Source organism: Amphiura filiformis, chromosome 1, assembly GCF_039555335.1.
Source record: "Amphiura filiformis chromosome 1, Afil_fr2py, whole genome shotgun sequence".
Lineage (NCBI taxonomy): Eukaryota > Metazoa > Echinodermata > Ophiuroidea > Amphilepidida > Amphiuridae > Amphiura > Amphiura filiformis.
The window spans coordinates 49,671,981-49,694,715 of record NC_092628.1 but is presented as its reverse complement, the minus strand read 5'-3'; the positions used below and the strand labels follow the sequence as shown (position 1 = coordinate 49,694,715).

The following is a 22,735-nucleotide window of genomic DNA, read 5'->3' as shown; positions in this document are numbered from 1 at the left end:
AGAAGTACATTTTAAACAGTTTACATAGCCAATAATGTGCTATTTTTAATAACAGCAACGAAGGAGATTTATGAGTACATGAAAGTGCTCCTCCTCATCAAAAGATTAAAGTTCTTCTGTCGAATTGCTGGAGTCTGTCAAATACAGTGGAGCAGTGTTGAAAGAAGTCTGTTTCCTGGAGAAAGAGTGATTGGTGAAAGAAGCGCCATTTTGGAGAAAGTAACGCAAGAGGATAAGCGTTTGGAGAAAGCAGCGCAAGGAGATAAGTGTTTGAAGAGAGCAACACGTGAGGATTTTATTCGCAAGGATATTTATAAACGCAAGTGTACAATGGACTTCGCTGATTTTCGCAGGACAAGTGAATAAGGATAATATACATCAGCCGTCCAGAACATTGCAAGAACTATATTACAATCAAGAAGAAGAATGCTGGCTAAGAACTAATTATAGCTAAAAGAGTGATTATACTTGATAATTTTGTATGTGCATTTGTTGTCATATATTGTACCAATCATATTTTACTTTCAATTAAAGAGTTAGATTTTTTGTTAGCTTACTCAAACAGTGTACTTGTGTTGTGCATTCGTGTGAGTTCTGACCTTGAGTCAATACGACTCGTAACAATACTCTCGTCAGTTTCCAAAGTTAAATCCTGGATCTTATCAGAGAAGTCTTTGGAATTCAGAATATGATGCTCTGATTGGCCGACCAATGGCCCTAGGATCCTGGCTAAATACTTGCCAATGTCATATGTAATAGCACCGATGCTGCTCACAATAGTCCGCACAGGGACTTTGGCTTTATGCACCTTGGGAAGACCATAGAATGTTGGGATGGTTTCCGCTGTTGGGTGTAATTGAAGTTTAAGCTTCACATCACTTGTACCGTCTTCATGTAATTTCGCAGTAACTGTGCTCTTACAAAGGCCAGTTGGGTCTGTCTTGAGAGGAGTGTAGGTCTTTTATCCTCCAAGAGTGTCTTTACTTTCTGATCGTTATCTTTTGAGTTTAATATCACAGTACATCTACCCTTGCTGGCCGGGAGGATGGTGCTTGAATCGTCTTTCTTGAGACTATCTAGGGCTATATATACACTCTTAGTGAAGTTGGATTTCGGCAGTTTTGCACTTAAAATGCTCGCACTCACCCGCTGTCTTAGTTCCTCCGCTCTAGAATATTCCAATTTAGAACTCCTAATCGCATACTCAGTCGATGTGATGATATCGGTTCCTTGACGAATCTCAATTCGCTTAGATGATACAGCGTAATCATGGTAATTGAATCCTTTCTCCAGTAAACGGCGTTCGCTATCAGAAATCAGAACTCTACCTCGTCAAATGACGTCACAATGTGACGTCATCAGGAGTCAAGGTGTTTACCATCACAACCCAACTGAAGGTCAGTGGTACTGGCCGCAACGTTGGTTGCTCTAAGGTATGTTATCTGGTTGACTAGATGTAATCTTATATCTTGTTTACAATTCCCAGATGATTGAGTGTATTCTCAACAAATATCAACAGAGATGTTACCTATGTTCTTGTAAAGTTTAGTAGACGATCTTTAGCTTGTTTTTCGTTGTTGAAAGGGATTTAATCATGTTTCACCGTTGTTCATCGCCGTTTAACAACTTTAATTCTTCAGCATCTATGCTGGTACATCTATTCCCGGTGACCATCTATGATATTCCTAATAATTATTATAGCTTATTCCACCTCTGAGGCAAAATTGGTTGGTCTTCCTCCTGTCCAACATTTCACATAACTTTGAGCCTGACTAGCAGCCTGACTGTCATCTCATAGTTACATCATCTGCAGGAAAAGCTGATTCGGTGTTAATGTTATTCCATGGATTTGTTGATGGCTTTATATTGATCTTTAATCCATTTTTTCTTTGGCTTCTTTGGTTATTTTTGGTTGATATGTCTGTAATTGTCATCATCTTGGCCTTCTTCTCTATAAACTGGTTGAGCTTATCTACTTCGGTATTGCAATCACCTGTCAGCATTACGATGTTTTTCCTAGGACTTGCTCTCATTGTTTCATGAAGCTGTTATAGAACCTGTCCAATTTGCTGTCAGATGCAGCGCTTGTCGGTACGTATAATCGCATAATTGAGGTGTTGACAGACTTGCGATATTGACATGTAAATCATAGTGAACAAAATACAACCATTTAAAGTACATTCATAGAAGTGTTTAATATTAACTTAGATTGATATAGTTCTTCCATTATAATATATTGGTATAACAAGCTTAAAAACTTAGCATGTATTATAACAGACAACTTAGTGGCTCGTGTCAGTATCTTGTGAGCACGAGGATGATTAATTTATCTTATGAATCACTTCAAATAATGCAGCAAATAGATTTTAATCACAAATCGGGAAATTAGGATTGCGAGCCTGAAAGCCGGCCACTATGCGTGTCAGACAATCATTTTAATCGTTATTCCACACCACTACCGTAGACATGAAACCATCATATAATTCGCAGCTAAGTAAAGAAGGATGTCATTCAAAACTACAACATGAATGTTTTTGCCCTCCGTAAGTCGGTTATTAGGTTAATGCATTAATGCCAAGATATGAAAGATGCTGATTTAAAATGACTTAATTATGAGCGGTATTGCATCATCTCAAATACTTATCGTGACTTACATGTATGATATCTGTCTGGTACACAGGTCCAAGATAGAGAGTTTGTATGTAATACGAGAGTACGTCTGTCACCTCGAGTTAGTTTACTTTGTCTTGAAAATCCGAGCTTAAACAACTCTTTCAAAATTATCCAGGAGAGCATAAATATTTACCAAATTGGACAAGTTAACTCCTGGTCGATGGAATTACTTGGTTTTAGGATACTTAACGGACTCGTTTTTGTCATTTACTATAATTCCTTGTTTCCATTAAATAGGGCACTTTATAAACTCAGCTCAAAAAGAAACTTATCATGTTTCACATGCTCATATCTTAAAATCCTGTCCATCAAAATGAACCTAAATTACACACAGGTTTATTTCAATACTCTACTCTTAAACATGTCAGTAACTAAGCAGTTATCCAACTGACACGACAGCAAAATGGACTGGCATATAACAGCTTTCTGGACCACATTCACAGCCCAACAATTGGCACCCAGCACAAGTAATCTGTGAGAATGATTACAAGATCCTTACACATGATAATTCCCAAAGAGTAAGTGGAATAAGACCTGTTTCATGAAAAAAGTGCACGAAAAGCAGAAAGCAGCACCGTTTTATCATCTGTGGCAGGATGTTGTGTGCATTCTTACAGATTTGTTGTGCTGGGTGCCAAATGTTGTGCTGTGAAAGTGGTCCAGGAAGCTTTCCCATGTCAGTGCATTTTGCTGTTGTGTCAGTTGGACAACTGCGTGGTTACTGACACGTGTGTTGAGTAGAGTATTGAAGTAATCCTGTGTGTAATTTTGGTTCATTTTGATGGACAGTATTTTAAGATATGACCTTGTGATTCACAACTTGTAAAAAAGTTTCTTTTTGAGCTCAGTTTAGATTGTTCAAAATATATCTATTATAAAGCTGTAATTCACCTTCTTACCTTTTGGAATTCATAACACCGGATTCGCATGCCTATAATAAGCCCTAGAATAAGGATTGGTTTCATTTCCGTGGTGTCAATTTGGCAGTTCGTTAATTGCTATCCACCTTTAATGTATCGCGAACGTATCAGAATATACCTATGATCACAAAGTTTTGAATTAAATCAAATACTGGAACTTACATTTTTTGCAACTTGCTACGTTGCGTCTGAAACCATCAGACTTCATCAGGCAACTGACCCGCTGGGCTGGTCATGTGACACTTTGAGACGGCTAGGGATCGTCTTGATGGCCCGGTCCCATGCGTGAGATAAGTTGTGTCTCAGTCCCCCTTTCTTGTTAAGTGACGGCTGCTCTACTCTCTCCCAGATGGCTTCCTTGATGCCTCTCCTATGCCACTGTTCCTCCTTATCGAGAATCACTGCGTCCTCGGTGTCAATATTATGACCAGTGTCTTTAAGGTGAAGGTACACGGCGGAGTTCTGGGCCTCGTTTGAACTGGGCCTCCTATGTTGATTGAGTCTAGCTTTCAAGGCTTGTTTTGTTTCGCCAACATAGGCAGCAGAACAACCAGCGTCACCGCACACTAATCCATACACTAAGTTTGAGCGTTTTTCTTTTGATTGTTTGTCCTTTACTTGAACGAGCTTGCCACGAAGGGTGTTATTTGGCTTAAACGACGAGGAAATCCCAAAAGCTTTGAGGTGTTTTTTACACGTTCTGACAGTCCAGCTATATATGGGATTGTGACGCGAGCTTTGTTGGGTTGACCACCACCATCAGGCTGTTTTTGGTCTTTCCTGCTCTTGTTGGCTTTTAGAAAAGCCCAGTTCGGGTAACCGCAGTTCTTCAGCGATTCTTTGATGTGGTCTTTCTCCCCTGGGATAAGTTCGTTCTCGCTTATGATGGTATCAGCTCTGTATTGTAAAGTTCTTATTACTCCCAACTTGTGTATCAATGGGTGATGTGATCCAAATTGTAAGTAATGATCAGTGTGCGTGGGTTTTCTGTAAACATTTGAAGTTAGCAAACCATCGTTCTTCACACTAATCAGGCAGTCTAAGAAAGCTAGCGTGTCGTCTTTACAACTTTCCTGAGTAAATTTGATGTTGTCGTCTAGCTTATTGATGTGTTGAAAGAAACCTTCTAATTCGGTGCGCTCAATGATCACGAAGGTATCATCGACAAAACGTAACCAGAGTCTAGGCTTAACACCCGGGTATGATTGCAAGGCTTGCTGCTCGAAACTTTCCATACACAGGTTAACAACTATCGGGCTAACGGGGGATCCCATCGCAACTCCATGTTGTTGTTTGTAAAATTTGCCTTGGTATGAGAAATAGGTGGTATTCAAACAGATGCTTACGAGTTCCACGATTTGATCAACATTCAGGTTTGTCCGTTCACTCAAGGTGGTATCATTGTTCAAACACTCCTTTACAACTTTCAGCGCAAAGTCTGGTGGAATACATGTGAACAAAGCGGTAACGTCATACGATGTTATTGTTTCGCCTTCGCTTAAAGTGATATCCTTAATTCGGTTAACAAACTCTTGAGTGTTTTTGATGTGGTGCGGAGATTGTCCAACAAGGGGCCTAAGATTTTAGCCGCGTACTTTGCGAGATTATACGTTACAGATCCGATGCTACTCACAATGGGCCTTACAGGTATTGGTTCTGGCTTGTGAATTTTCGGGAGTCCATAAAACGCAGGTACCGTTGCCTTTGTCTGCCGGGACTATGGCGATGTTTTGATCCTTAGTTAATTCCGACAGAGCCTTCCTCTCATCCTTGGTGATGTTTGATTGAGGTAGTTCAGTGTTACATAGCGTTTCACAGATCTTATGACGAAGTGTTTCGGCGTCCGATGGATGTAAGTGTCACATGACCAGCCCAGCGGGTCAGTTGCCTGATGAAGTCTGATGGTTTCAGACGCAACGTAGCAAGTTGCAAAAAATGTAAGTTCCAGTATTTGATTTAATTCAAAACTTTGTGATTTTAACGACTGGATGACTGAGAATATTCACTATTTTATACCTATGATCACATACTGGCCAAAAGTATTGCAGCATCGCTGAAAAAAGAAACTGTAAGATGAACATTCATCCAATATTATGTGGAGTTCACATTACGTACCAGATAGCAATGTTCTTGATTAGGGTAATCAATAGGAAGAAAGGTGTCACATTTGGAACATCATGCCCGTATTTCAGTACTAAAGTTTCTACATCTACGTTCAAACGGATTTCCGTCTTTCAGCCATTTTAAGAACTGGAATATGGGCATAGTGTTACCACAACTGACGCCTTCCATCATATTGATTAGCCTTATTAGCCATAGCCTAATAATGTCACTAAGTTATTCACGATATTTTATAGCATTTATATAGGTATATTTTGATTAGTGAAACCTGTTATTCAGCATAAACTGAACATGCTATTATCATTATGTTCCAGAACGTAAAAAACGAAAGTTCATTATCAATATACATCTGGATTCCATAATTGCTCACCGCGAAAATATTGCTCGTGAGATTTTTTGAATTTTTTGTCATGTCTATGTGCTGTAATGACAATTACATTATTTACTTCTCTGCACATTCTGACAACATAGAAACCTGCTTCTGTAATATTGTTTGTGATGTTGAGACGCTGTCTAATTTCATCATTTCTGAATTTTCCCCAAAGGTTGACTCCTAGGATGGACCGGAAACCCCGGTCGGAAACATCTCACCTGAATTTGACTTTTCAGTCCAATTTATACGTACCCATGACTCAGCTCCATATGTAGCAATAATGAATATTAGAGTCTATAATATAGTTGATACGCTCCTCAATTGTTGGCACATTACTACACAGGAAGACAAAGTCATTCACTTTATCAACCAGTGTTTCTTTATTAAGGGTGATATCGCTTGGTCTTCTGACATGATCTTATATTTAGGCACCACGTCAAATTAGGTCCTATAGCGCATCGATGACTCTTTCTATTATACCAGTGTAGCTCAGGCAAACTGGCACTATAATAAAGGAGAGAACAAATCAGAACCTTTCGGATCCACGATTACATATCGTTGAGTTCACCACTACACGCCACAACAGCTCATTGCGGATCTGCCGGCGAATTAATCATGTAAAGATTTTATTCTCTCGTAAATGTCGCACGGCCAAGTAAATACATTATCAAGAATAGGGAGGCCTATCTGAGTGAGCCCAAATGTAGACATTAAGTATTCATCCAATGTGAGTAGAAGAATATGAACAAATATGTGGGATACTGTTCAGCATCTCGTGTTTAGAGTCGTGCAAGAGTATTTTCTCTTCCTCTGGACTGCATCTTATGTATATTGACACCCTCTATTTAGAGGTTAATGACTGCGCATCAGTTGTTTTGAGGGTATTGTGAAATATCTAAACATTGTGCTTTGGAACCGAGGGATATTCAAATTCATAACCGTCACTTTTCACTTTTTTTAATTTCAATTTACGTCACATTTTCTTTTCTTAATTTAAAAACAGAACACAATTTTAACTGTATCTGTCGTTTTCCCTGTAAAAAATCGAATAGCCCATTAAGGAAATACCGCTAGCGACCAATCACACTAGCACGCAATCATGCGATATCCAAATACGGCGGCCAGCGTCCGCGTTAGTTGTTCGAACGCGTAACACGTCACGTAACGCGGTCATTGTAGAGCGTACTTTTAACTACGTCACGAGACGCGGTCATTATACTTTTTCAATGACCTGCATTTGCGTCCACGTATTTAAAAGTTATTAGAGACATTGCGAATTTTCAAACGCAGCACGTGGCACGTACGTTTTCGCGTACGTTAATACGGTGTTGAATATGGCTAGTCTCTGTTCCAGACTGGATTGTGCTCAGTCATGATGGAGAACAAGAAAGTCAGAATCCAGACTATAATATTTGCTCAATATCTAACAGCTTCTAATCTAGGTCGATAGAGGGCATAGTGATTGAAAAAATAACAGTGAGCTGAGACTCTGCCTAAATTCAAACAGACCGCTTTTGATTTTGATTAAAATTTTGACCTACATGCTGATTAAACCTAATTGTTTTTTGTGGTCCCCAAATATTATAGTTGCCCCAAACATATATTTTGGTAGATTAAAGATCACTACATACATACATTTCATGACTTTACTTTCAAATTGAGATTTTTTCGTCCTGAAAATTGGGCGCGTTGCATGGACTTAGACTTGAAGTAAAATCAGCATATTCAAAGTAGCATCTGCGTTTTTAATTCTACGTTGCAATCCAAAATGGAAATCGCAATGTAATTTTTTTAACGCAAAGTGTCACACACATTTAAATTTAGTCCATTTTTAACACATCGCTGTACCTTTATTATAATGATTTGTTACAAACAAAAGGATCATAATAATAATTAGACTTTCCTTCATATGTTCATTATCTTTGACTGTCTTTAATATATTGGGAAATGGAGAAATTTTGTGAATTTTCAACGATGTGTCTACGTTGATTTTACACGTGGAATATCTTCAAAAATAGCTAAATACGTAACCTCGCTTCGAAACAGGAGAGTGGCTTTGAATAGATCAACGTACGTCCTAATGTCTACGTTTGGAAATCGCAATGTCTCTATTATCTGTGATTGGATCGCACTTGCTGCGTATATTAATGAGGTTATGAATGCTCAACATTACATAAAGGTTGCACATTGCTTTAAGAAAAATAAAGACGGCAGTCGATAATTTCAAGTTACGCATTGCTTTCTTGCCCTGCGGGGCCATAATAAATTGGGAAGGCCGGGAATCCTATAGTGAGGATTTGCAACTAATGTAATTCCAATGTATAATGACCCCACATGGAAGGAAATCAATGCGTAACCATTATAGACAGCCCGTCATTTGTTTTTGTCCAGCAATAACGAAGGAGATTTCGAGTACAAGAAAGTGCGCATCTTCCTGGATAAAGTAAGTGAATGGTGAAAGCAGGACCGTTTTTTTGGAAATTATCATCTTTGCAATGAATTTTTACGCAAAGGATATAAATTATATTATATCACTCATACATAAATTCTAGACAGTTCATTGGTTGATTACCATTTGCTACCATTTGCCATTTTTACCATCACCCACTCCGTGTGATAGTCTTTACCATCATGTGCTTTGCCGTAGTGCGCCTGCGCGCAAGCCGTGCGCTGACTCTTGGACTCGCCGATTTAGTTATGGGGTGGACCCCAAAATGTGAAGTATATCACGGCAAAACATGGTGTTATGTTGATGACAAAATGTATTTTGCAGGGGTCAGATACCTCCACAACACCAACACGCCCCAGCTAGGTTTGTGGTCTATGACCACCATTTGCCACTAGTTTTTTTCATTTTTTATTTTGCAGTCAAGGCACAATATTTATGTACTTTTTGATTTTCAAATACAGAAACATAATAATATACATACGCAATGAATAGTTTTGTTTGTCTCTTTTACAATCATCGCGAAATGTGTACAAAAACCACCAAACTGCAAAAAGACAAAATTTAATCGCATAATGCGATATTGAAAAATATCAACAAAAAATGAACACATGGGCAAAAAAGAAAAAAATCGTAAAGAGCGCAGTGACATCAAATGACGTGATAGTGTGATGTGCCCTGAGTAATTTAATTTAATTATTTAGCTCTGTTTACAAGCTGCAAATATTTCATGAGATGGGAAACCCCCTTGCACTTGCAAGAGTTGGTGTGTCATTTTGGGATTGCCCCAAATTACTGTAAACAAAGTCAGATCTATGTTTGGAACTTGGAAATCCCCAGTTCAGTGTATTGCACCATTAAGGAAAACCCCCCAGCAAGTGATGCAATGTGAAAGGTTAATGTGTATAATTAGTCTTGGGAAATCCCAAGATTGCATCATCTGTTGTGAAGATGTGAATGAAGTAATGGTTTATTAATAGATGATGGGTTTTGGCATGAGTACTGGTATAAAATGTGACAGCTTTAAATTGGCAACTTACATAATGTTATGAAGGATTGTAAACTCTACATGATTGTGTTGGTCGTCTTCGTGCTTCAAAAAAAGAAGTACATTTTAAACAGTTTACATAGCCAATAATGTGCTATTTTTAATAACAGCAACGAAGGAGATTTATGAGTACATGAAAGTGCTCCTCCTCATCAAAGGATTAAAGTTCTTCTGTTGAATTGCTGGAGTCTGTCAAATACAGTGGAGCAGTGTTGAAAGAAGTCTGTTTCCTGGAGAAAGAGTGATTGGTGAAAGAAGCGCCATTTTGGAGAAAGTAGCGCAAGGGGATAAGCGTTTGGAGAAAGCAGCGCAAGGAGATAAGTGTTTGAAGAGAGCAACACGTGAGGATTTTATTCGCAAGGATATTTATAAACGCAAGTGTACAATGGACTTCGCTGATTTTCGCAGGACAAGTGAATAAGGATAATATACATCAGCCGTCCAGAACATTGCAAGAACTATATTACAATCAAGAAGAAGAATGCTGGCTAAGAACTTATTATAGCTAAAAGAGTGATTATACTTGATAATTTTGTATGTGCATTTGTTGTCATATATTGTACCAATCATATTTTACTTTCAATTAAAGACTTAGATTTTTTGTTAGCTTACTCAAACAGTGTACTTGTGTTGTGCATTCGTGTGAGTTCTGACCTTGAGTCAATACGACTCGTAACAATACTCTCGTCAGTTTCCAAAGTTAAATCCTGCATCTTATCAGAGAAGTCTTTGGAATTCAGAATATGATGCTCTGATTGGCCGACCAATGGCCCTAGGATCCTGGCTAAATACTTGGCGATGTCATATGTAATAGCACCGATGCTGCTCACAATAGTCCGCACAGGGACTTTGGCTTTATGCACCTTGGGAAGACCATAGAATGTTGGGATGGTTTCCGCTGTTGGGTGTAATTGAAGTTTAAGCTTCACATCACTTGTACCGTCTTCATATAATTCTTTAAGTTTCGCAGTAACTTTGCTCTTACAAAGGCCAGTTGGGTCTGTCTTGAGAGGAGTGTAGGTCTTTTTATCCTCCAAGAGTGTCTTTACTTTCTGATCGTTATCTTTTGAGTTTTATCACAGTACATCTACCCTTGCTGGCCGGGAGGATGGTGCTTGAATCCGGGGCTTGAATCGTCTTTCTTGAGACTATCTAGGGCTATATATGCACTCTTAGTGAAGTTGGATTTCGGCAGTTTTGCACTTAAAATGCTCGCACTCACTCGCTGTCTTAGTTCCTCCGCTCTAGAATATTCCAATTTAGAACTCCTAATCGCATACTCAGTCGATGTGATGATATCGGTTACTTGACGAATCTCAATTCGCTTAGATGATACAGCGTAATCATGGTAATTGAATCCTTTCTCCAGTAAACGGCGTTCGCTATCAGAAATCAGAACTCTACCTCCCCAAATGACGTCACAAGGTGACGTCATCGGGAGTCAAGGTGTTTACCATCACAACCCAACTGAAGGTCAGTGGTACTGGCCGCAACGTTGGTTGCTCTAAGGTATGTTATCTGGTTGACTAGATTTAATCTTATATCTTGTTTACAATTCCCAGATGATTGAGAGTATTCTCAACAAATATCAACAGAGATGTTACGTATCTTCTTGTAAAGTTTAGTAGACGATCTTTAGCTTGTTTTTGTTGTTGAAAGGGATTTGATCATGTTTCATCGTTGTTCATCGCCGTTTAACAACTTTAATTCTTCAGCATCTATGCTGGTACATATATTCCCGGTGACCATCTATGATATTCCTAATAATCATTATAGCTTATTCCACCTCTGAGGCAAAATTGGTTGGTCTTCCTCCTGTCCAACATTTCACATAACTTTGAGCCTGACTAGCAGCCTGACTGTCATCTCATAGTTAATAGCTCCTCGCAATATTCATTCCATCTGCAGGAAAAGCTGATTCGGTCTTATTCCATAGATTTGTTGATGGTTTTGTATTGATCTTTAATCCAGTTTTTCTTTGGCTTCTTTGGTTATTTTTTGGTTGATATGTCTGTAATTGTCATCATCTTGGCCTTCTTCTCTATAAACTGGTTGAGCTTATCTACTTCCTATCTTGGTCTGCAATTCGGACGCTATGTCTGGATCATAAGCTTCTTAAGTCATATTTCATTATGGGTGATTTCTCTTTCCTCAATCTTTTCAGCTTCACTCAGTGTTTTCAGTGTTTGTACTGGAAGGTTTACCTTTACTCTTCTTAAGCATATACAAACTTTGTTTTGATATTGTTTACTTGGTCATGTCAAGACTGCTTTTGTGGGTGTAGAGCGTTGCGCATGATTATAGAATTTTGCCCTGCCCATTTCAGCATGGTGAGTCCTTAGTCTTCCGTCGGTCTCAATCCGTACTTACCAGTTTTGCCCTGTCAGGTTGGATAATCATCTTTTGGTATTGCAATCACCTGTCAGCATTACGATGTTTTTCCTAGGACTTGCTCTCATTGTTTCATGAAGCTGTTATAGAACCTGTCCAATTTGCTGTCAGATGCAGCGCTTGTCGGTACGTATAATCGCATAATTGAGGTGTTGACAGACTTGCGATATTGACATGTAAATCATAGTGAACAAAATACAACCATTTAAAGTACATTCATAGAAGTGTTTAATATTAACTTAGATTGATATAGTTCTTCCATTATAATATATTGGTATAACAAGCTTAAAAACTTAGTGCCTCGTGTCAGTATCTTGTGAGCACGAGGATGATTAATTTATCTTATGAATTACTACGGAAGCTAATAATGCAGTAAAGAGATTTTAATCACAAATCGGGAACTTAGGATTGCGAGCCTGAAAGCCGGCCAATATGCGTGTCAGACAACCATTTTAATCGTTATTCCACACCACTACCGTAGGCATGAAACCATCATATAATTCGCAGCTAAGTAAAGAAGGATGTCATTCAAAACTACAACATGAATGTTTTTGCCCTCCGTAAGTCGGTTATTAGGTTAATGCATTAATGCCAAGATATAAAAGATGCTGATTTAAAATGACTTAATTATGAGCGGTATCGCATCTAGAACCATCTCAAATACTTATCGTGACTTACAGTATGATATCTGTCTGTCTGGTACACAGGTCCAAGATAGGGAGTTTGTGTATAATACGAGAGTTTACTTTGTCTTAAAAATCCGAGCTTAAACAACTCTTTCAAAATTATCCAGGAGAGCATCAATATTTACCAAATTGGACAAGTTAACTCCTAGTCGATGGAATTAATTGGTTTTAACTGGTTTCGAAACGCTCAAAACGCTCATTCCAGATCCCTTAAAAGGGATCTGGAATGAGCGTTTTGAGCGTTTCGACAGTATTTTTTGTGGGACATAATAAATTTCGGAATATAATACAAATTTTATGACAAATTATTAAAATTAGATATTTTTCACATTTTTGATATATAACAGTCCTCGGAGTAAATTTTATAAATCTAATGACATATTCTTAAAGTGTATGTAGGTAGGATGAAAAGCCGACGATCAATTGAAAATTTTGACCTTTCGTATTGAAGATATGGATTTTTTTCCTAAAAAGACCTATTATATTTGGTGTTTTGGGAAAAAAATCCATATCTTCAATACGAAAGGTCAAAATTGTCAATTGATTGTCGGCTTTTCATCCCACCTACATACACTTTAAGTATGAATCGTCAGATTTATAAAGTTTACTTCGAGTACTGTTAAATATCAAAAATATCAATTTTAATCATTTGCCATAAAATGTGTATTACATTGCGAATTTCAAAAAATCAAAATTATTTGATATCAGAAGGACATTCTTCGTATTCAGAATGCAATTCGATATGTCTGATGTGCTCTAATGTCCCACAATAAATACTGTCCAAACGTTCATACCCCACCCCTTAACGGACTTGTTTTTGTCATTTACTATAATTCCTTGTTTCCATTAAATAGGGCAAATTATAGATCGTCCAAATATATCCATTGGAACTTCATAACACCGGATTTGCCTGCCTAAAATAAACCCTTGAATAAGGATTGGTTTCATTTCCGTGGTGTCAATTTGGCAATTCGTTGATTGCTATCCACTTTAACGTATCGCGAACGTATCAGAATATACCTACGATCACATACTGGCCAAAAGTATTGCAGCATCGCAGACAAAAGAAACTGTAAGATGAACATTCATCCAATATTATGTCGAGTTCACATTACGTACCAGATAGTAATGTTCTTGACGTGAAATAAGTAAGATGAAGGTAATCAATAGGAAGAAAGGTGTCACATTTTAAGACATTATGTCCGTATTTCAGTACTAAAGTTTCTTCATTTCCACGTATTTCCGTCTTTTCGCCATTTTAAGCACTGGAATATGTTCATGGTGTTACCACAACTGACGCGTTCCATCCTATTGCTTAGCCTATTAGCCATAGCCTAATAATGTCATCTAGTTATTCACGATATTTTATCGCATTTATAAATAGATATACTTTGATTAGTGAAACCTTTTTTATTCAGCATCAACTGAACATGCTATTATCATTATGTTGGCCAGAACATAAAAACCGAACGTTAATATCGATATACATCTGGATTCTGACAGTTTTAAAATAAGAGCTTACGCTGCAATCGTTTAGAACCACTGAACCGTATTGCTCACCGCAAAATAATTTGCTCGTTATAGATTGTTTAAATTTTTTGTCATGTCTATCTGCTGTAATGACCCTTACATTACCCAAACCACTACAGCCACCCCCTGAAAACAGCTTCTGTAATAGTGTTTGTGATGTTGAGACCCTGTCTAATTTCATCATTGTAAATGTCGCACGGCCAAGTAAAGAATAGGGAGGCCTATCTGCTGTGTCCTAGCAGGACATCTGTAAATGTGAGAGTATTCATCCAATGTGAGTAGAAGAAGATGCAAAAATACATACATGGGATACTGTTCAGCATCTCGTGTTTAGAATCGTGCAAGAGTATCCACTCTTCCTCTGGACTGCATCCCATGTATATTGATACCCTCTATTGGTTAGACTTATCCGTAGTCCACTTGCCCATTGTGCATACTCTTAAAACTTTAATCAATTTGTGCACAATTGATAGATTTTCACATCTGATCTTTTTAGTCCCCGTACTCCCTCTGTTTGTTAGCTTCCCAAGTGGACTACTTACTTTGGTTACGATTAAGATTCTTAACACGGGACTCTATGGAGAGTTAGGCCAATTTCTGGCCTAACTAAAATTGGCCATGATGTAATGCATCTTTAAATTAATCTGGCTTGTGATTAGTCGTCCAGATCTCGTTATGGTTTAAATCCACGGGGCATGTGCCATTACCATTGATAACTACATTGTAAACAACTATGCGCTTTGTGTACTAGGTGCATGAGCGCGTCTTGTACGTACAGGCTTTGTGCTTGTGGTTAAATTTTATTGATAAACAAGTATGTGTGTTAGGGACTAAGTCCCCGATCAAAGTCCTGTTAAATATGCAATGTACATAGTCGATTTTTAACTCGGGCTTTGGAAAAATGCTTTAATAGCATTAAATGTCGAGTTATATAAAGATTAACATTTTGTATGAAAACACACTACAAAAATATTTTTTAAATGTTTTCAAATCAAAATGTTATTGTAAAATATTTTTTGCAAACACTTTTTGCCAAATATTTTGTCAACATGTAAATAATATTATGTTAGAATATTTGCAGTAAATTATCAAAAAACTTTTTTGAATGTTATGAAAACGTTTTATACCCTTTATATACCCTTTATATAACCCGACATTAATTTAAACGTTTTCTGACAACCTTTTGTGTTTGTTGTTGGAAGAAGGCCCTTAAATAGGTATTATGAAATTGAAAAGGTGAGATAAAATAACTGTAAAAACGGCGTTAGAAACTAGACCGTATCATCTTATATAACAGATAACTTAATGCGGGCGGTTAATATCAAGTAAAGTCGGGATGCATAAGATCTCTTTGCTGCATAATTTACTGTATCTTCTGCATCACTTCGGAAGTAAATAAAGCATCAAAGAGATTTTAATTACAAACCGGAAACTCAGGATTGCCATCCTGAATGCCGGTCACCTGAAGCTATATAAGTCTCAGAAATACCTTTCAGCCATAGCATTGTTACACGACTACCTTGGACATGAAACTATTATATACTTCCTAATAAAGAAAGAAAGAAAATCTTTCAAAATACAACTTGAATGAAGCCCGTAAGTAGATTTGTAGGTTAATGCTTTCATGCCAAGATAAAAAGCTGCTGAATTGCAATGACATAAATGGAATTTTGGGGTTTTGGCCGCCATCTTGGATTCAGAAAATCGAGGTGACCCGTGGGCTTTTTTATCCTTTTAACCCAGGCAACATATGTGCCAAGTATGGTTTTGGTAGCAAAAAGTGTTAGTTTTTTCCTGGGATGGACCTGTCTATAACTGTAAGCAGTCTCGCATCGAGATAATCAGTTTTTTTGTAGTGTTCTATCATATTTACTTTGTCATAAAATTCAAAGCATGTTTGAATTCATTGAATGGCAAAAATTACAAACAACGTAAAAATGCATTTTTATTTACTATCAACACTGGCTCAATCTTCAGTTTTTGCAACACTTTGCATAGATAACATTTACGCAAATTACTCCCTTTACTATCCGGTTGAATTGATTGCATATCGTTAGTTGCAGGCCATTGTTGCCATTTTTGCTCAAAATTAGAGATAACTTGTTTCACATTTATGTTAATCCACGTTGAAATTGCGGATCTGAGACAACTAGTTCCAACATTTCGTCGAATGACCACTTGTTCCACTTGTTCCCATTTAAATATAAAGTTTTATTATTTGTAATAAATCAATAAACAATTTGTCATCTTTTATTGATAAATAATTACAGCTACAGAGGAATGTTCGCTTTCATCACCTTCATTGAATGACCTTGACTCGTACCTCATCTATTTCATTCTGGTAATCAAAATGTATATTAATCCATAACCCTTTAAGGTTTTTAAATTTTAAATACCCTTATAGAGTTTTGGATTATGGACCTACTTCAAGTCATAAGTATCCAAACTAATGCTGGTCTCCACACCACTCCACGCCATACATAAATTCTGCCAGTCACATTTCCCCAATATGAAATTTTTTTAAAGTAAAATTTTAATTTTAATTTTACTTCATTAAAGTTTGGCGGAGGCGGGGATCGAACTCACGGCGGCGGACTGCTTTGGACACACTATGAACCCAGCGCCTTAGACCACTCGGCCACTTGTCTTGTTGGAATTCATTTGAAACTTATTTAGATATAATCGCAACTTCAACATAGGCCTACCACGTGACAAGCAAAGGCAGAAAACGTACCATATTTTGGAATTTTATTTGCCTAAAACATTTATGTGTATTATTAGCGCTCAATTATTGTTAACTGCGTGTTTTATACAAAAAAAATCCAACAATAAACATGATAACTGGGCGTCTATATGGACAATACATTATATCGATTTTGACACGTGCTTGTGTCTCAGTACATTTCCATGGTCAGTAAAATACTATAGAGGAAAACCTACCATTTTCTTGTATACACGTTCGATGTTTTGATCAAGTATGTGAATATTTGACATTTGACCCAAAATGTTTTTTCAGGAAATAAAAGATTAGAGTACCATAAAAACGAAACAGTAATCTTTGGTTGGGTCTAATGTAATATTCACATAGGATTTTCAGCGTTTTTTCTATCCTTATTCTTGCTCAATTAAAAAAATATTTTGGCGTATATAAAATTGAAATAAAATTCTCTGCTTCTTAAACGACATCAAATGTGCCACAATTGGGTATCACGAATCGTTATATATGATGTGCAGTTAATATTCATATTTTCTTTTATACAGAGGATGCTTCAGTTTTGACAGGAAAATATTTTCTTGAAAACCCTCTCACTCGGTTATTTTAAAAAGGTAACCACGCTTCCCTAGAATGTGCAATAAATTAGCATTAAAATGTGTCTTATTCTAACAGCAAGCGTTTCTAGAATGTATTATGGCGAAATGTGGTGTAGCTGGTCTCATACTGCCATGCCTCTTGCCGATGAGCGGCGTAACATATGCGTATTGCCCACATAGCTCTATGTGACTTTTGATCCATCATTAAAAGACAAAACCTTAAACGAATTAGAATCAGCCAACGTTGATTAGAAACACTGCCTAATTACCATTCACATCACATATCGTTTCGTCGGTCGCAACACATAGTAGCGTACGGTGCTTTTGGTCAATTTTATGAAATTTGGCTGAACGGTTTTATATATCAAGTTCTTCAAGTATACCAAGTTAGAAAGCTCAACTATACTTAATTAATAAATAACGTTGATTAATCAATTGACTTATGTTAACAATCCCGTAAGAATCCAATATCTTCCGTTTCACAAACTGACGTACGATCAACATACGCCATTATGTGAAACGGCGAAAATCGGATTTGATGACATTTAGGCACATCATCCGTCAATAATGTAGCGTACGCTTCAGAACCAGCCGAAAACCCCAAATCTTCCGTTTCACATAGTGGCGTACGTGCGACTTACGCTTCAAAAATCCGCCGAAACCCCCAAATCTTCCGTTTCACATAGTGGCGTATAAGTTTAGAGCTAGATATATCATATCTAGGTTATTCCTTTTTAACTATTTAAGTTACAGTTTAATAGCTGAATCCTTTAACTTCAATTTCAAATGTAATCGGTCCACTGAGAGATAATATTGGAGAAGTACTGACTATGTTATTATAGCCTATCCTTCAAAAGCGTTTTTCTCGAAAATGTATTTTGCGTTTTTCCTGCACGTACGCCACAATGTGTTGCGACCGATGGTTTTCATAAAGCTCTTACATTACAGTTGCCATATTGGTCAATATCTTACTGTACGTTACAGTGTGTGGCTTTGGTGTGCATCATTTCTTAATAAAAAAAGGCCCATGTTGCTGCGAAACTAAAACAAATGCACCCATCAAAGTGCCAAATTGCTTTTCACTCACTATCAAGTCTCTAGCTAGTCATTCGTCTCCTTTTTACCTCTTACCTCAACATCTATGTTGATAAATGCGTACTAGATTCTCTCTTTATTATGTTTTGAGACAAGTGTCTGTAAAAGAAGTATTGACCAGTCCAAAATAAACACCTGCACACCCGCTTGCGTAAGTCAAACCTGCAATCGACTTAAGAAGTGGGCCATACTGTTACAGGTCATAGACTAGGTTAACAGCTTTGAGTATTCTGAATATTGATTGTCAGTTGATATCTACAGACAATCTAAAACGACTTTTTGCTGCTTATCAAAATAGCAGGAGTATTTTGATTTATATCCACATAATAGAGATAAACTGCTGTGAGCATTGAATGTAATTGGTACTCTATATTTCCTAGTATTTATTTGACACCATATTTAGCTTGTATTCAAACGAGCACGTTAAGTTTCGGAAAAGATAATTGCTAAAGCGCTCGTCTTTCAATATAGTTTCACAGTTGTAAAGTATACTGCCATGGCAAAAAATACTCAAAATAATAACTTTTTGTAATATGTCAGTTCTTCTCTTTACACCATCTATCGACCTTCACGGAACATTAGTAATGCGGCGGAACACGAAAGGCATCAAAGAGTGTCAAAGATTGGACTTACCTCCCTCGTGTCCTGGGAACCTTGGAGCTAGCAGCCGTTTCACCATGGAAGTCCATATGCCTCTGTTTATGACCATACTCCTTGCATTGTAGATTGATGTGATCCCAAGTTCTTGGCAGCTGCTTTTTATGTTGTCAAGCCAGCGCTTAAGGGGTCTACCTCTAGGCCTGTGTCCAGGTATTCTACCTTCAAGGGCATGTTTAGGGTATCTGTCCTTTGGCATCCGTACGATGTGTCCAAAGTAGAACAATTGTTTGGCATTGATTTTGTCTAGTATTGTGACCTGGCCGCTTGTTGCCTCTCTTATTGATGTGTTCCGTAGCCTATCTCTTCTGGAGACTCCCATTATCCATCTTAAACAAGACATCTCGAACACCAACAATCTCTTCTCGTCTCTTTTCTTGAGCATCCAAGCTTCTGCCCCATATGTTGCTATTGACAAGATTAGTACCTGGTAGAGTTCCATTTTTGTGTCGATAGTAATTTCTTTTGACTTTCATATTGTGGTTAACTTCCGCATGCTTCCCATTGCCAGTCCAATCCTCCGTTTGATGTCTTCCGTACTGGTTGAATTCTCTGTGATTACTCCTCCCAGGTAGGTAAAGGTTTGGACTTTCTTCAGTTGGTCACTTTCTATGAAGATGGTTATTGGGTGGCTGACTTTGTTGATGATCTGTACTTCAGTTTTCCCCTTGTTTATAGTGAGGCCGAATTTCTTGCTTTGAGTGTGGACTACAGTTACAAGTGATTGAAGAGCTTCCTCTGAATCTGCCATTAAAACAATGTCATTGGCAAACCGCAGGTTGTTGAGGGTTTTGCCTTGGATCTTGATGCCAGTGTCCAGGTTTTGGAATGCTAAACTGATGACTAATTCCAGTAGTATGTTAAATAAATGTGGCGATAGGATGCAACCTTGCCTTACTCCCGTGGCAGTCCTGAACCACTCTGTGATATCTCTCTATTTAGTGACATTTTTCAAACTGTTTATTTTGACGCACCCTTTGTGGCATTTTCAAACTGTTTATTTTGACGCACACTTTTTACTGTTGTGCATAATGTGTCATTTGTTTGTGCCTTGGTGTGCAGCATTTCTTATATTGAATTGGAAAAATCCAAAGTGATGTATAATCTGTTGGTTAGGATTCCTGTTAAATGCGAAATGCAAAACGAAATTTAGATACATATTTTGCAGTTTAGAGCCTAATCATAATGTCAAATTTTTACTTTTTCATTTCATGAGACGATACCTCGAGGGATGGATTAAGTCTACTTTTCTGTGGCCATGTGTGAAACTATACTCCAAGTTATTGTCAATCTTCGCTTTATCTCCTAGTTGCAGTCAGTTTTGGTGTTAATGATGATAAATGTTGATAAATACGTACTAGATTCCAAAATTATCACTTTATTATGTTTTGAGACAAGTGTCTGTAAAAGAAGTATTGACCAGTCCAAAATAAACACCTGCGCACCCGCTTGCGTAAGTCAAACCTGCAATCGACTAAAGAAGTGGGCCGTACTCTTACAGGTCGGAGACTAGGTTAATATCTGCAGACAATCTAAAACGACTTAACATTTTGCTGCTTATCAAAATAGCAGGAGTATTTTGATTTATTTCCACATAATAGAGATAAACTGCTGTGAGCATTGAAGGTAAATGGTACTATATATTTCCTAGTATTTATTTGACACCATATTTACCTTGTATTCAAACGAGCACGTTAAGTTTCGGAAAAAATAATTGTTAAAGCGCTCGTCTTTCAATAAGTTTCACAGTTGTAAAGTATACTGCCATGGCAAAAAATACTCAAAATACACGGGACATTGGCAATGCGACGGGGATCGAAAGGCATCAAACAGTGCCAAAATATCTCCTCTATTTTTAGTGGTATTTTTCAAACTGTTTACTTTATTTTGACACACCCCTTTGACTGTTGTGCATAATATGCATTATCTTTTAGACTGTCCGGGAGCACAGGTTTTGGGGGAAAGCCAAGGATTACACGGAAATCGGAAATTCAATCTGTAGAAAGTTTTTGAGTGCTTTAACCCTTACTGAACTAAATCTCACTGAATCTCACTATGAAAATCGCTGCTCGTGCACGCATTGCACGTGACTTGATGACGCAATCAGCCTAAGCCATATATGCCCAGGGAATCGTTGGCCGGGCCAACGTCACCTGTGTGGCTACACGCTGGGGATCTTCTGCGTGGCATGCGAGGGGTCCGAGGTTCGAATCCCGGGGGTGCAAAGTGACTTCTTTCTTCATCTTCTCTCCTTTTTCGTTTCTTCTTTCCCTTCCGATACAAAAATCCCTTGTGTTCAGTTAGGGTTAATCACTCAAAACTGTCCTACAAATCGAGCCGTTTGTCGTGTTAAGTCCTATACCTACATGGTAAATGAAACCTAGGTGGAAGGTGAAGGTATTAGTAGATAAATGTCAAGTTGCACTTCAAAAATAATTTGTTATGTGATGCATTGAAAAAGTTATTTTGTCAAGTTTTAGTTATTATGTCCTGTTGAATAATCGTCTAATTATATATAGTTGCCTGTCCTGAAACAGTATGAACATACTCTTGAGTTTTAGTCGTGTTTTGAATTAATTGTAATAATTTTGAATGGCTTTAACAGACATGTTACTATGGTATGTTTTTATTTAAATAAAAGTAGTCCTTATGTAATTACATTTTTTATTTTGCATTTAATATATTTACATTGACAGTCGATACTGAAAGTCCATTATGTACAATTTTCATTTTTCTGCTGAGTTCTCTTTTCTTAGAGAAAGTTAATATTTAATCTGAACACATATCTGTTTTAGTTTTATACAAAACTAACAAATTCATTGTAAAATTTAAATCAAGATAAACATTTACAGAAAACAACTATTATTGCAATCCAGGAGACAATAAATACAGGGTTCAAAAGAAATAACTCCCCCCCCCCCCTAAAATTACAAAACATTTCTTTGCATAACTTGACATACATGTGGTTGATTTGAAAAATTTAAAAACCTGTGAATAGAGGAATCTTTTTGCCACCCTCCCAATTTTATTCTTTTTGAAAATCATTTCTTGTTGGTCAAAAAATTTTACATTTCCCAAAAATGATGCTTTCAGAAAAAGTTGCACTTTACCACATTATGTACAAAACGTTCTCGATATTAATGTTAAGGTTGATTTAATTCTTGTTTTTTTTTCTTCACCTTTCTGTCTCTGATCCTTCAGGCATCCATGCAACCATCATTCAGTGCAAAACAAAGATTTGTTGAACTTAATTTTGGCTTAAAATGAGATTTTCTTTGATGTTTTTAATCAGCAGTTGCTTCAAAATGATAACATCACAGGGTGTAGAAATGAGCACTCCGCGCATAAATTTGACCAAAAGGGTGAACATTTACCTGTATTGGGTCAGTTGAAGCATCTTGCATTTTGATTTAAAATGATGGCTTTCTTGGATAAAAATGTAACACTCATGATGTGGCCACTAGAGGTTGGCTGCATGCAGTT

At 37.4% G+C, this 22,735-nt stretch overlaps 1 protein-coding gene across 1 annotated transcript; it reads right to left on the bottom strand.

Moving 5' to 3' along the window:
- Positions 1 to 553: 553 nt before the first annotated feature.
- LOC140161375 (uncharacterized) lies at positions 554 to 19,694 on the bottom strand. The gene is made up of 4 exons (XM_072184888.1): positions 19,458 to 19,694; positions 10,207 to 10,633; positions 4,291 to 5,031; positions 554 to 843 (listed from the first exon to the last, which is right to left on the bottom strand). The coding sequence occupies exons 1-4, from the start codon at positions 19,692 to 19,694 to the stop codon at positions 554 to 556; spliced, it is 1,695 nt and encodes a 564-aa protein (XP_072040989.1).
- Between the last annotated feature and the right edge of the window lie 3,041 nt (positions 19,695 to 22,735).

What these genes read in the sequence shown, in the direction of transcription:
- LOC140161375 (XM_072184888.1), bottom strand. Translation starts at nt 19,694, where the DNA reads ATGGAACTCTACCAGGTACTAATCTTGTCAATAGCAACATATGGGGCA. An exon ending in TGTTCTACTTTGGACACATC is followed by an intron (nt 10,634 to 19,457) that starts GTACGGATGCCA and finishes GATAACGATCAG; the next exon opens with AAAGTAAAGACACTCTTGGA. An exon ending in TATAGCTGGACTGTCAGAAC is followed by an intron (nt 844 to 4,290) that starts GTGTAAAAAACA and finishes TACACCCAACAG; the next exon opens with CGGAAACCATCCCAACATTC.